Source organism: Montipora capricornis, chromosome 2 (genome assembly GCF_036669925.1).
Source record: "Montipora capricornis isolate CH-2021 chromosome 2, ASM3666992v2, whole genome shotgun sequence".
Classification (NCBI taxonomy): Eukaryota; Metazoa; Cnidaria; class Anthozoa; order Scleractinia; family Acroporidae; genus Montipora; species Montipora capricornis.
In genome coordinates, this window is record NC_090884.1 from 59,776,622 (window position 1) to 59,791,621 (window position 15,000).

A 15,000-nucleotide genomic window follows, 5' to 3' on the forward strand; every position below is an offset into this window, starting at 1 on the left:
AATGATTTTAACTGCTTCATCTTTCATGAATTTTATTGAAAGAGAAAACACCACCAGAGCGTCAACCTTTTTTCCATTAGCTGCTGTCAGTTGGGTTGTTCGGTTCAACTCCTGCGTTAAGTGACAATAAGATCTCATTCAGCGACGAAAATAAAGAAAATAGAAACCTAACATTAGATCAAGAAAATTCGAAAAAAATGACATTAAGAATTAGCTAAGAAAAAAGAAATTAAGTAACGGTCAAAGTTGAAAATTGGTTCAGTAAAAGGTAAGTCAAAACTCTGAAGAAAAATTTACAGAAAGTAAAGTTGTGAATATATTTGTTCATTTTAGGTTTTAAAAAAATGTGAGCATTTTTCATTTATTCAACTATATGAAGCCAGGTGGAAAAAATCCCTTTTTACCAAACTTTTTTTCTTGTTACTGGTCAAACTTTATTGCAAGAACAATACCTGCCTGGAGAGTTAAGCGATATAATTAAACTTGTTATTCCACACTGCAACATGCAATCATAATCTTGACCATATTAGTTACCTTTGATTTGTGCAGCTCCATTTTAAAGTGTTTTAAGTAAAAGTACTCCTTTTCCTCCCCACGAGTAAAGTGCACATACTTGTCATCAGCATCATATCCGAAAGAATCAAACTCCTTATTGGGACGAAGAAGAATTGATGTTGGGGTTTTTAGAGTGCTGCGTCCTTCTTCGTTTCCCCATTCTCTGTTCATGTGAATTCCTCCTTCGCCTCTTTTGTCATTAAAAGAAAATGCGAAGCCGCTATAGGTTGTTCCAAAGTCAATAGCGACCACTGCCACGTACTTTGATGTTGGGGCCATCTTTGTAGCTGTTGCCTGGAAGAAGGAAGGGAATGGTTGGTTTCAGGCTATTTAAGGGAGATAAAATAAAATAAAATACAGTGCAAATCACAACGCTTAACAATTTTCAAGAAGACTGATGTAGACTTTTTGAGGGATCACCCAGACTTCATACCAGCAATGGCCGTTTGGCTCACACCTTCACACGTTGAGTTATTTTGTTATGTCGTGTCCCCTTTTGAGGTCTTTTACCTTTTTAAGCTTTGGTAATAAATTCAGTTCAAAGATAACAAAACACACTCTTGAGTGAAACTCACTCGTTTCTTCTTGAAAGGGGCTATTTCACTCAAAATGATATAATCCTTGATTTGGGGTGCTGGGATGGCGCAGTGATGAGAGCACTCGCCTTCCACATTCCACCAATGTGGCTCGGGTTCGATTCCCAGGCTTGGCGTCATATGTGGGTTGAGTTTGTTGGTTCTCTACTCTGCACCTAGAGGTTTTTCTCCGGGTACTCTGATTTTCCCCTCCCCTGAACATTTAAATTGAAATGAGTTAGTTGTTAATTTCAGTTTACAGTGTTTCTAATTAGTGCTCCAGCGCTAGAACGACAAGACAGTTAATAAGTTGCTTTCCTTTCATTTTTTTCCCCAAAATGCCCAAAAAATAGAATGAAACATTGCAATAACCACTTAAAACTGTTGAACAGCATAAAATAAATACTTCAAAAGGAAAGAGAGGCATGAATGGACATAAATGTGCCAGATTGAAACGTATTACATTTGAGTAGTCTTGAAAATTATGACATGTGGATAAAGGTCGGTTTTTTTTTTCTCAGAATCATTTCGTTTGTGATGTAACTATAATTTTATCGGTAAAGAAATTCCACATTACCTTTTTCGAGTTTTAAACTCGTGATTAACTGAAGTTTTTCTCAAAAAAATCCTAAAATAACGAGATATATCCCCTTTAAATGAAATTTAGTTTTCCTGCATGTCGTGCATATCTAGAGTTGCACTAAGTAAACGTTTATGCCACACACTAAGGAAGGACTGAACATGTTGTTTCCGCTTTATAATTTCTCTTTCAGTCTAACCTGATGACAGGTCGTTTGCACCAAATGGTACCGCAAAAGCCGGGAGTTATGGTGTAGCACTTTCATTTCGAGGGGTTTAATTTTTGCGGATTTTGCGGATAGTACTTGATCCGCAAAAATAAGTTCCAGCAGAAAAAAAACACCAGCAAAATTAAAAACCGTTAAAATTCACTCCCGTTAATATAACTAAAAATGGCTTTTAATCCACATACAGTGGGGTCAAAAAGATGGTCTATTTTGATATTTGCATTGAGAAAAAGCAATTGGAGCTTGCTACAAACAAAACGAAACGATAAAACGTTAAGACAATACTTTTCCAGTCTCCGAGGCATAAGAAACGAACTCAAAGCAGTCAATCAAAAGCTCACGTTAACCATTTTTTAAGGCCTCTAGGATGGCACATTTTTTCCTCCCGTTCACGATGATTGTGGGATTTTTTAACAAAAAGTAATAGAAGTTGAAAATAGTCTTGCTGCTTGAAAAGAAAACCGCAAAAATCAGTTCGCGGCGATAATTTCAGTCAATTCGCGCCGCAAAAATTTGTCCTCGTAAACCTCAAAAAATCGCCAATCCGCAAAATAAAAGTCCCGCAAAAATTTCATGGCACACGGTAATAGTAAAAGGCAAGCCAAAAGACAGATGAAGAAAAAATTATATAGTTTTTATATAAAACTCTGAATTTCGAATTCTCAGCGAAAGATTAATGACAGTCGATCGTAAAAACACAAATTCCTGGGGAAGGACACGGTGTTCTGTCTGACAGAAGGAAGAGATTAATCACGTGCTAGGCAACCACAAAGGTGCACGTGATCACTTTGTGTCAAGTTTCTTGTTTACAATGAATAAAGAATGTTAATTGTTCGTCGCTTTTAGAGTTAAACAACGTTCGTTTTAGCCAAGAAACTTATGCACCTATCAATGTAAACCCCGTTGGGGGGGGGGGGGGGGGAATGCGGGCAAGGGGTGGGGATTTGACGGCGAAATCCATCTCCTCCGTGGGAGGTTTGAACGAGTACCTTTGCTCGGGGGTCGGGACATTAATTTTTTTTCGGCAGAGAGACTGGGACCAAGAATGGAATGGCGTGGGTTTCGGAAAAAGTGAGTTTTTTATCGATGTTTATCTGCTACTTCATACGCCATCTAGTCTATTAAAAAATGTTTTTAGAACGTTCCTACTTTGAAGTGAATGTACATGACACATCATGTTGTCTCATAAGGGAGATAGGTTGATAAATCAAGTTTGCGAGATTCATACCAAGTTTAAGTCATTAAAGTTATTAAAGGTATGTGCATAGCTTGTCTTTTAATTGGTATTTTGCCCCTGGGGGGGGTTTTCTTAATACATTTTGATGAATGTATGCTGCCCCACCTTTGGGAAATTTACCATAATTTTTGGTCCTTGGTAAAATCCCCACCCCTTGCCCGCAATCCCCCCCCCCCCCCCCACGGGGTTTACATTGATAGGTGCATTACGTCTTTCGTTTTTTAATTTTGTTGTAATATTCAACTGAATATTTACATTTCATCTGTCGGGTCGGGAAGCCTTCATTGTCGGGTTATTGACCTGAGACCGGACTCTTATCTGGAACAATGTTTATCATTCCCTTCAATGAAGCAAAAAAGGGACAACAAGCATTCTTTCAAATAATACTTGACTCACAAAAATTAGTCATATTTCAAATTGTTTTTTTTACCTGAAGAATGTGCAGAGTTGAGTACAAATATATAAATTATAAATAGCCGGAAAATTGTAAACACTGAGTACTCAAGGTGTTCGATTCCGTCTCTGGTATCCAACTCGGATAAGTTAACAGATAATTTGCCGTTTGGTTTCAGTGTTATATAAAACAAACATTTAATATAATATTGACAAGAAATCGACGAAGAGGTAAATCAGCGACTAAATTTCTTGTGCGCGCGGCGATATTTCAAGCTTCTTATGCAAATTTTTAACAGAGAATATTAAATTACAAAAACATTCCCTTAAAGGACGTTCATTTGGACGAAAAATGTCGCAAAAACCTTTTCCAGTATAAAATTGAAACAAACAAAATATTTGCTATTACAGGAAAGAAACCCTTCCTATTTTAATTCCGAGCGTGCAAACAATAAACAACAGCAATTAAATAATTTTCAGTCTCACAGTTCAGATTAAAGCCTTTTCGGAAGAACCTTGACCGTGAATAATGAAGCACAAAAGAGACAACAAGCTTTCTTTCAAATATTCTTCACTGTCAAATTTCCATTTTTTTACCTGAAGGCTGTGAAGAGTAGAGTTTCAAACTGTAAATTGCCGGACAACTGAGGTGCGACTTGAGTAAACACTGCGATGCATTCAAGGCGTTCGATTCCTTTTAATCCCATGAAGAGTTGCCATTTGATTTTAGTATTGTACATAACACCCCAGTTTGCAAATAACATAAGAAACAAAGCTCACTTTGTGATATCCGACGGCGAAAGATGCAGTTTTTGTCGAAGACCATTACTCGATGCTTTGACTTTCGACACCATTTCAGGTTAATTAAATATTATATTGTGTCCACCGGATAAAATCTACGCATTTCTATTACCCCCTGAAACCGACCAAACATTATCCTAGAAGACTCTACGCACAGACACCACTTAGCGGTTAAAAATTTATGTTGTTTTTGTTGCTGTTGGCAAAATATTTTATTCTCGATCAACCGTACTGAATCTGCTCTTCCTAAAAATTGTGTATTAATATTTATTTACTTTTGCACCAATATTTGTTTTGCATAAAGCAGGCCAACAAAATCTGTTTCTTGCTTAGTTCACATTTTTGACCGTTAAAATAGAATTTTCGGTCCTATTTTTCTATTACACAGTGGTATATTTTTTTTGGTGACCCATTAGATACTAACCTCACCGGACAGGGTCAAAATTCAGCGACATCAGCATAAGCGTAACGAAGTTTACATATGCTGCATAAGAATAAGAGAAGTGACATACGCAAGCGCAGTTAGCTCCAGAAAAAGACTCACTGGAGAATTGGACGAGCAAAGTTTCCAAACCTTACAGACGAAGAACAAATTCTCTCCCTACTATTACTCCTTCTGCTTTCTAGAAGAAGATAAGAAAGAGAACGAGAAAGCAGACTGAAGAGGTCCTGTGGGGTATTTTTGAAGGGATATTTTCCGAAACAGGAAAGAACAATGAGACTGCATGGGGAACTACAACCAGAGGACCGAGAATTTTATTTCTGGTGATTTGTCGCAAAGGCAGGGATAATTACGAATCGCCCCAGCAAGTTTCTCTAAAAAAAAAACGGACCTTCGGACGCTGTCTTAGACACTATAAACCCCAATATCTTCCCGGTTTATACAGTTATAAACGTTACATAAGCATAAGCATAAGCATAAGAAAACGGAAACGATTCCTTTTTCTTATGCTTATGCTTATGCGTACGTCGCTCCCGGTTTACACAGCTCTTGCTTGTGCTTATGTTTATGCTTATGCTTATCTCACATGTAAACCAAGCTTTACAAAGCTGTCAGACGCTCAGAGTGCACGCTTAAACATGTGGTGAAAATGAAGTTGTGAGGGAACTTGAAAATGATCAACATGTCATCCTAAAAGCCAATGTTTCTCGATTCCCTTGTCTTCTCAGGGGGCTATTTACCTAAGACATCTACCACAGCACTACAATGATATACGGTACCAAAACAATATCGTGTACTATTAGAACATATTACGCAAACACAACTTGAATCTCCTGGAAGACAAAACGCAGCTCTGTTGACAATATGGAATAAGGCGCTGAGTTACTGCAATACCACACGTACGCAATGCGTGCCTATTTTTTACGCTTGTTGCTGGTTTTTTTCCGGTTTTGTTATCCTTTATTGCTGATCAGTGAGTGAGCCTGGACAACAGAAGCATCAGTCTTACAGAAACGAAGAGGTGAGTAGGTCTAGGGCGCCCGCCGTGATAGAACCAAGTCAATTTCCAAATTTAATATGCTCTTGTGCCCCTCCCCCATATTCAATGTTGGAAGAAAAGTCACCATTTTGTTTCGGGGCAAACAACTTTGATAAGGAGGAGGCGGGTTATCTCTAAAGTGACGCTACCTTCCTAACACGTTTGTCCACGATTGTCTGAAAACAATTGTGAACAGTTTTTGTCGTAAAACACAAAATGTACGGAAGATATGAAAATGTTATTCCCCATAATTACGGTTCGATGGATTATCTTTATTGTCGCTGTTATTGGGCACCATTTTCAGAATATGGTATATGCCACATCTGCAAAGGCGCTTTTCCGAGGAAGGGATTTTCCGTGTCACAATATTGCGTTACAACAGTATCTTACGAAGAGGTACAACAATGGCCACTGAAAGTTCTTTCCTCGTAAAATTCCCATTCTATTTCATGAAGTCCACCAGTTAAATGTATTGCAGCGTACATTTGGTATCTAGAGGTACAATTCCTGAGTAATATACAAAATATTTAGAAGACAATTGACCTGTTAATGATCGACGTATTGTTCTTTGCGTTACTCCCACAATGGTAATATAACATGGGGTATTTTAACTTCATTCAAACTTCACCAAGACATGTAAACCATTTGTTTGGTACTGAAAATTTCTTCTTATACTATGTTTTTCCCGTTTCAAAAGCTTCCTAGCAAAATCTATCACGTATTTATGGCAAATTTTGCATCATATCTAACAACAGCAAATGGAGATATGGTACGGCTCCTGGGAATTATTCTTATTCATTTCGGCGTAAACATCGTTCATTACCTTTTTCGAGATTACCGAAAAGAAATATATAGACCTTATTTGAGTCTGATTGAACAAAAGAAATCCGAAATCCGAATTTATTGCCACTTCTTCGAGTCTTTTGGTTAAAGGAATCAAACCACGTTGAGAAAATCGCGTTTATATGGCGCGCATCACTTCACTTCACATCTAATTCGATTATAACTATTGGCTGTACTATTTTAAAATAGCATTCTTTTGTGGCCCCCCTCCCCCATGTTCAATGTTGGAAGAAACGTCACCATTTTGTTTCGTGGAAAATCCAACACTTTTAAAGGAGAGGGTGTTATCTCTAAAGTGACGCTACCTTCCAAACACTGTTGTCCATGATTGTAGATTTGTAGAAGTAAACCTGTTGTAATCACTCCTGAACACTCCTGAAAACGTTTGACGTCGTATTGTGCTATTGATGATGTTTAATTATGTAAAAGCAATATTTAGATTCATAACCAGGCATTTGTTAGATAGTTTGAATCGAAGCAGAGTTCTCTATAATCATCAAGTGCTATTTTCGATCTATTGAAGTTAACATTATTTTAAAAGTCAGAGATTTTACTGGTACCGTTCATATATTTTATCTGCAAAACTTTACTCAACATTTTGGAAATCATACGGGGGAAAAATACACTTCATTCAAATCCTTCGCAAAAAAATTACGGCTTGTATCGTTATTAAAAATCTCGAACCGGACGTCATTCAACCTTGACCTAAAAACTTCCGGAATGTTGATCGAATTTAGAGACCTTGCATCAATGCTATTTAATTAATTCCTTTGAGAATTTTCTGCCGGAAACTCCAGGTGTACTTTTTTAAGAGCGTGAGTTTCGTCCGTAAGAGAACAAAGAAAATGTGATGAGGCTTAGTGCTGCATGCAGCCCAATTCGGTTAAATAAACCAGTTTGTTACTGTTACCGACAATCCTTAGTTCTTTATGGGAACAACCCTACTCTGCATTGGCACTCCTCACATCCTTCTTCCCTTCGGCAGCATTTTGTACCATTTGGGTAAACTGGGAAACAGGGTAAGAGTTTGGAGAAGCTGGCCGCAAGGCCCCACCCAATTTTTCTGGGAGTACCCCCACCCCCCGGGTCATTTCTCAAGTTCGAAGAGACTTCAGGCAGTCATCACCATTTGAGAAGAACTAGCCAAATTAACGAATGTCCGCCTACGAAGGCGTCCAGCTCTTTCTTCACGTAACACTCTGTAGCTTCTTGCCTAGAAGATATTTAAATCGAAGGCTTTAATGTCCAGATGCTCGTTGAGAGGCCACCCTGGTATCCGTTGAAGTTCGTAGCCCTGATCGAGACATTTGCAAACAAAGGGAAAGGAATGTGCCTTTGGTTTCAGCGGCCGTTCGTTGGGGAGGAAAATTGCATGACGAGCCCAAAGAATGTCTTGCGTATGGTGGCCTAGGAATGCCATAAGAAAAGTTTTCTAAAAAATTCGCTCGTGGCCTATCAATGCCAGAGCCCACAATGCACTTGGGTCATGATGTTTTTTACAGAAGATCGCGGCAAATCAAATCAGGAATGGTAACTGGATACATACATACATACATACAATTGCGTACGGATAAAATTGAAAAATATATAGGTAAAAACAAATGAAAGCAGAAAATGGTGGAAATCCTCGTTCTTACTTGTGATCAGGCATGATTCCTTATCAAAGCTTAGTTTCTCTAGTAGTACCCGGTGTTTTTTAATTTTTTGCTTACAATTGCGTAGCTATCTGTAAGTTTATATGCAAGATGTTTATATAAAGTTTATATAAAGATGATTTCTCTTGGTACGTCCGGCAAAACTGGAAAACAGTGAGATTTAAGACTTCATAGAATCGAAATACCCAATGTATGCATGGAGTGGGCGAACTTTAGCACGCAGGCTGCAGTAGGTAAGGTAGGTAAGCGTTTTCTGAGCCAATGACCCAACACGCCGGTGCTTATCCCCGGTTTCCTTAGCACTAAGCTACCAGGAGTATTTTTAACTCCCCTCTGGATGGGATGCAAGTCCATTGCAGGGCTACCGCCAGCATTTTGCCGGTACCTATTTATACACCTGGGTGCAGAACACAACGCAATGTCCCCGGCCAGGACCCAAACCCAGACCACTCGCTCCGGAGTCGAGCACACTAACCATGAGACCACAGCGCCTCCCATACGCAGGCTGCAGTACTTTGACATAAGGTCCACGGATTATGAAGTGGATATTGAAGAAATGAAAGAAGCTGTGAGACGCGAAATGGATGTTCTGGGACAGCTGTACAAATCACAAAGTACAAATCACAATCTACAAAGTACAAATCACGTTCCAGCAAGGTTGTGAACAGCGAAAAACAACTACAGACTAAATGCAGGATATGACAAAAATCCTGCATGACTTTGAGAATGTTGTATGTTTGTTTTGGGGCTCACTAGTATTTATGTAAAAAATATTCTGGAATGAGAGGCCTGACCATGCTACATTTTCTGTGGCCAAGAGCATTACTTTTCCAGTCTTTAGAAATGCTGATACCCAATCTGCTGATCATAGAAAATCAATTTTTACCCATATGTGAGAACTGTGCAACTTTTGAGTAACAGGAAATGCTGTTAACAATTCCCAACTTCCTTCAATGGTAAAAAATGCTTTAGTGCATTGCCGCCTGAATTGACATTGATAGCATGGATAACTATATAAGTCCCTAAGCAGTCTACACATAATTGATGAGTAAGTCAGTTTTAATTACTATTTACTGGAATATGTTCCATGCAAATAACATAGAAAAAACCTCAAACTTAAGTCAGCCGGTAGGCAAATGAACACAACATGCTAGCCGGCAACAACTGTGAACTACTTTACTGACCCATAGAGTTCAGTATTAATGCTTCACCTTGAACAACAACAGAAATATATTTCAATGTAACTGGCAATTAGGTATAGCAAGCTGGAAAACATTCGAACAAAATGAACACTGGAAACTTGTAAAAATCAGATGACTAGGGAACGGCAATTTTTTTTACCCGCGTTTCTTTTTCAGAGGAGTGATTGTTTGAAGGGGATGTGGATACTTTCTTGAATCACACCACAGTAGCTCTTACAGGTATGAGGACAAACAGCGCTTGGGAATAAAGTATTACAAGTTTAGCAGTTTGCAGTATTTTGGTATTTGTGTTTACTAAAAAATGTTTCGATGGCTTTTGTTGACCAGTTACCAGTGCAAAAATATTAGTTGTTTGCTTCATCCATGTGTGTTGTTGATGCAATTTCAGGATCACACAAAGTGTGATATCTAATACCATTAATTTCAGGAGTTTGACTTCTTTTAGGTGTAGTGGCTGAAAATCTCGGCCTTCATGCTTAGTTCCGAGGCTTCTTCGCTACAGATTGAGCCATCATTATTTATTAGTTTCAGAAAGGGACCATCAATGAAGGTTTCTATTGTTACAAACTCATTGCCCATAGATGAGAAGAAAATTTTGTTCTACGTAAAGGTTCTTCCAAAGTCTAGTACTGGTGCTTCTGCATCCACTGACTATGAAAACTTTGGTAAAATTTAAGAATCCGATCCCACCAACGCGTCGGCCAACACGTCGGCCAACGCGTCGGCCGACACACCACCGACACACGACCGACACGTCGGCCAACACACTACCGACGCGTCGGCCGACACACTACCGACGCGTTGGCCGACACACTACCGACGCGTTGGCCGACACACTACCGACACGTTGGTCGAAACACTACCGACACGTTGGTCTAAATACTTACTCTTTATAATTTTGTTAGTTCTTTCAGTTGGAAGCAAGAACAACTTCATAAGGAACGACGAAAACACCATTGGCAAATAGCCGCCATTTTTAAAATGAAACACTAGTACCTAGGTCTGCTCGATGTTTTGGCAAGGGTCGGTTACCAAAGCGGGGAGTTAATTTGCAAGTCGACCAACATGCTTATTTTTCGTGCATTATAAAGGATTGGGAAGCTTAAACTCTTTATTGATCATTGACTTTTAATATGTGGTGGCTCCTAAAGGAGCCGTTTGTAATTTCAATTTTACTGCAGTGGAAACTGTTCAGCGATGTCTTTCAGCAACTGCTCAAATGCTTGGTCTTTTCCGAAGTTCCGAAACCAGGTGAACTCATCCAAGTAGCTGGGTATGTATTCATACAGCGTACCACACATCAACTTCAACTTCTTCTTGGCCAGAGCCCACACGCCTTCGATGGTGTTGGTGTGTGCACCATTGTCGGGGTCAACAAAGTTCTTGGAATGATTTACTGATACATGGATATATCCTAGCTGGTTGAGTGGTATGTACGGAGTGAATTGATCTGAGTAGATGACAGTTCCAGGTTGGATATGTGTAGTGATGAGACGATGAACAAGGGTCTCTCTAGTTCGGTCGGGAACGCGGAAAAGCAGCGCCTTCTGCGATCCTCGCTCCACCACGCCAAATACCCACGGACCTTCCGATACTCTCCCTCTCTTATACTTTCTCTTGGCACCAAACTTCGACTCGTCTATTTCCACGGTCTTCCCTAAGCCCCCAAGCCTTGGCCATATTACCCTGCGAGCAGAGTCTCTTTCGATCTTCCTAGCTAAAGAGACTCTGCTCCCAGGGTACGGCCATATATGCCTCTCTAAATGCAGCTTCTGAAAACGACTTACGATGCAGTGAAAGTGTGAGGGTGTAACCACTTCAATTCATTGCCGGAAAATTCTTGTAGATGAAGCGTGACAACATTTGTTTCTGGTTCTATAAGCTGGCCCACTTTCAGCATTTGACTAAGGGAGACAGAACGCGGTATTACGGACAATTTTGTGACAGCTGTCGCCGCACTATTGGACTTTCGAGGGCCAACTGGCTCACTTATATGTAATGGCCGGGTGAAGACTATCTCCTTGGCTTTTTGCGACTGCTCATATTCCAGAAATCTGATATGAATGACCTTCGACCAGTCTTTGATCTGACTTTCACGCGGGGCGTGTAAGAGGGCCAGCGTTCGCCCGCGAGAACATCACATTCGCAATTTGTTCCAAAATGCGACTTACAGGCATCCTTGACATTCTTTAAAGTTGGTTCTTTGTCGAATGACAAGAGGGTTAAAGGGCCAATGCAGTTTATGTACTTTTGGCACTTGCCTTGAACGTTTACCGATAGTCTCTGCACAGTCAAGTAGCCTTCAGATCCACTGGGGCAATAACAAGTTGCAAAATTGTTGAAACACTCCCATTGAAAACACCTTTTCTAGCTTCCAATATCCGCCGTATCTAGAATTTCAACTTTTCCCACTTTTACCCTCCCTCTCTCCCTTTCAATGTTGAACGTTTAAGTTTACAACATTTTTTTTGTATCGCTATCAACACTGATAAGGGGGGAGGGGGGGCTGCAGTGTGAGAGATAATAGGTAAATTAATAACGCCCCAAGAAGGTTAAGTGTCTCCACTAATTTTGCAACTTGTTGCAGCTTTATCTCTCTTTGCATCTACCCGTCTCTTTAATTGCCGCTCCGTGTAGTCGTCCTGCTGCTTACCTTTACCCGACATGATTAAAACAGGGAATTTATTACCCTGAGGAAAAAGAGGAAATCACGCAACACACTGAAAATGCTTCAATCGCACATCGCTTAGCAGCCACGCAAAAGATCACCGATTAGGATTGTGGGCTCTGGCATCGATAGGCGGTTCTCTCTGATACAGAGTCAGCCTATAAACTTTTTCAATTGTTAGACAAATTTTAAAAAAGTATAAGGTTTAAAGGTAAACAGTTCAAAGACAGAGGGGCTGACTCTGGATAGGATCTTTAAAAGGAAAGATTTTGAATTATATTACTTATCTTTGACAAAACAGCAGATACATCTTAATTTGAAGGATAAATTAATCGGTCTTCTAACACCAGAACTTCCAAGTATACGAGGTTTTCAATCAAGAATCAAATTGAAGTATGAGACTGAAAAATATATCTGTACAAAACTAAGAATTTAGATATGTTTAGGAAGAAGTGGGTAATATAAATACTAGAGGTAGTCGAATAATTTAGAATATGTCGGGCCCAAATAGCTGTGATTTTTGCCTTGTAAACTTGTCCGTGAGTGTGTGTATGTGAGTGAGGATAGGATAGGATCTTTAAAAGGAAGTGAAATGAAACCACTTGGAATCACATGGCCAAAAGATCCAATAAAAGCCCTGGGGATCTTCTTCTCGACGAAAATTGCTCTGTCTGAAGAACTTCATGGAAAAACTTGACAAGATAAAAAAATCAATTAACATCTGGTCCTCTAGAGGATTATCCCTTTACGGAAAGGTGACTATAATTAAATCTTTGCTTCTACCGAAGGTTGCGTACGTGGCATCTTTGTTACCTACCCCTGAAAATATACTTAAAGAATTAAACCATTTGATTTACAGCTTTTTATGGAAAGGTAAAGACAAAGTAACTAGAAAATTGATCTGCGATAAATGATTATGAAGGAGGAGGCATCAAAATGGTTGATATTGAAAGCATGATTAAATCTCTCCGTCTTGCCTGGTTCAAAAGAATCTTTGGCGATAATTCTGGCGCATGGAAAAATTATTTAGAATATCTTCTGAAAGAAACAGGTGGTCTGTTTCTTTTTAATTGCAACTATAACGTCAAAGACTTAACTATCACTTCTCAATTCTACATGGAGTTGTTGAAATGGTGATCTGAATTTCGGAAAGATAATGCGATTGAAACTAATTGCCTTTACCGAATCTGGAATAACCAGGAAATAAGAATAAACAATAAACCAGTCTTTTATAAAGGGTACTTTAATTATGGAATTCAGATAGTGGGAGACCTGCATTTGATCTTAACAACGTTGATTCTTATGAACTAATCGCAAAACACATGCAGAAGACGAATTTTTTGGAATGGACCGGTCTTCGACATTCTGTACCGCTCGATCTAAGGAATGCCTATTATAATGATCCACATTATATAGTAAATATAAATATAAATAAATATTGCTAGTGCTAATCACCCTTACTTGCAGTCGAAGGACTGAATTGCGAAGGGCGCGGCTCACGACATCGGGCTGAAAGCATACAAAGGCGCATACAAAGGCGCATACAAAGGCGCCTAGTGCTAATCACCCTTACTTGCAGTCGAAGGACTGAATTGCGAAGGGCGCGGCTCACGACATCGGGCTGAAAGCATACAAAGGCGCCTCTGGCTGCCGCTATACAGTCCATGTTTGATGTCGGAGCACAGCACCACAGCTAGATGTCAATTAGCTGTGAGTCGATTTTGATGAGGGAGGAAAACCGGAGTACCCGGAGAAAAACCCTCGAGTCAGGTTGAGATCGACTGAAACTCAGCCCACATGCTGGCCGAGGCCAGAATTGAACCCCGGCTCGCAGTGGTGGGAGGCCCGATAGATAACCACTAAGCCACCCTGACTCCCCATAGTCCTAAATCCATTTTTTAAAATTGACTGCGACCTTTTTGATGTAACTAAAAAGTAATCAAAAGATCATTGCTCTCTTTTTGTCCACAAAAAGGTTTGCTTTCCAAATAACACGCGAAAATTTAAGTGTGAATTTAATTTAACCGACGAGGCACTGAAAAAAGCTTTTTCTCTTCCCTATTCAGTTGCTTTTGAACCATATGTCAAGGTCTTTCAGTTCATAGTATTGAACTCTATACTCTATACGAATTCAAAACGATACAAAATCGGGTACATTGCAATTGCAGATGACCTATGTTCTTTCTGCAAACGTGAATCAGAAACAATGCAGCATTTCGTTTATGATTGCTCTTATTCAATTTTTTTCTGGAAAGATTTCGGATTATATTACTTATCTTTGACAAAACAGCAGATACATCTTAATTTGAAGGATAGATTGATCGGTCTTCTGACACCAGAACTTCCAAGTATACGAGGTTTTCAATCAAAAGTCAAATTAAAGTATGAGACAGAAAAATATATCTGTACAAAAAATAGGAATTTAGATATGTTTAGGAAGAAGTGGGTAATATATATACTAGAGGTAGTTGAATAATGTCGGGCTCAAATAGCTGTGATTTTGCTATGTAAACTTGTCCGTCAGTGTGTGTATGTGAGTGAGTGTGAATTAGTTGTGTTATATTGTAGGTCCTGTTTATTATGTTTAGTGAAGTAGTTAAATATAGTAATGAAGGTTATGTAAATAGTTGTGTGCAATGCAATTTAAAAAAAATTTCGATAGGCCACGAGCAAATGTTTGGTTTTTAGAAAAACCTTATGGCACTGCTAGGCCAAGGAAAGACTATTTTCGTTGATTTTATTTTTTGTTCAAAAGCCATGCATGAGAGCTTCCGCCTGTGCCCA

The 15,000-nt window shown here is 39.3% G+C and overlaps 1 protein-coding gene across 1 annotated transcript in view; it reads right to left on the minus strand.

The window, feature by feature from the left end:
• LOC138029461 (heat shock 70 kDa protein 12A-like) overlaps nt 1-15,000 on the minus strand; it is a 26,479-nt gene that overhangs the window by 3,975 nt on the left and 7,504 nt on the right. Inside the window, exons 2-3 of the mRNA XM_068877192.1 lie at nt 535-849; nt 1-111 (exon numbers count right to left, since the gene is read on the minus strand). The exon at nt 1-111 is cut by the window's left edge and continues 114 nt beyond it. Coding sequence (XP_068733293.1) covers nt 1-111; nt 535-834 — 411 coding nt within the window. The 5' untranslated portion in view covers nt 835-849. The remainder of the gene's footprint in view (nt 112-534; nt 850-15,000) is intronic.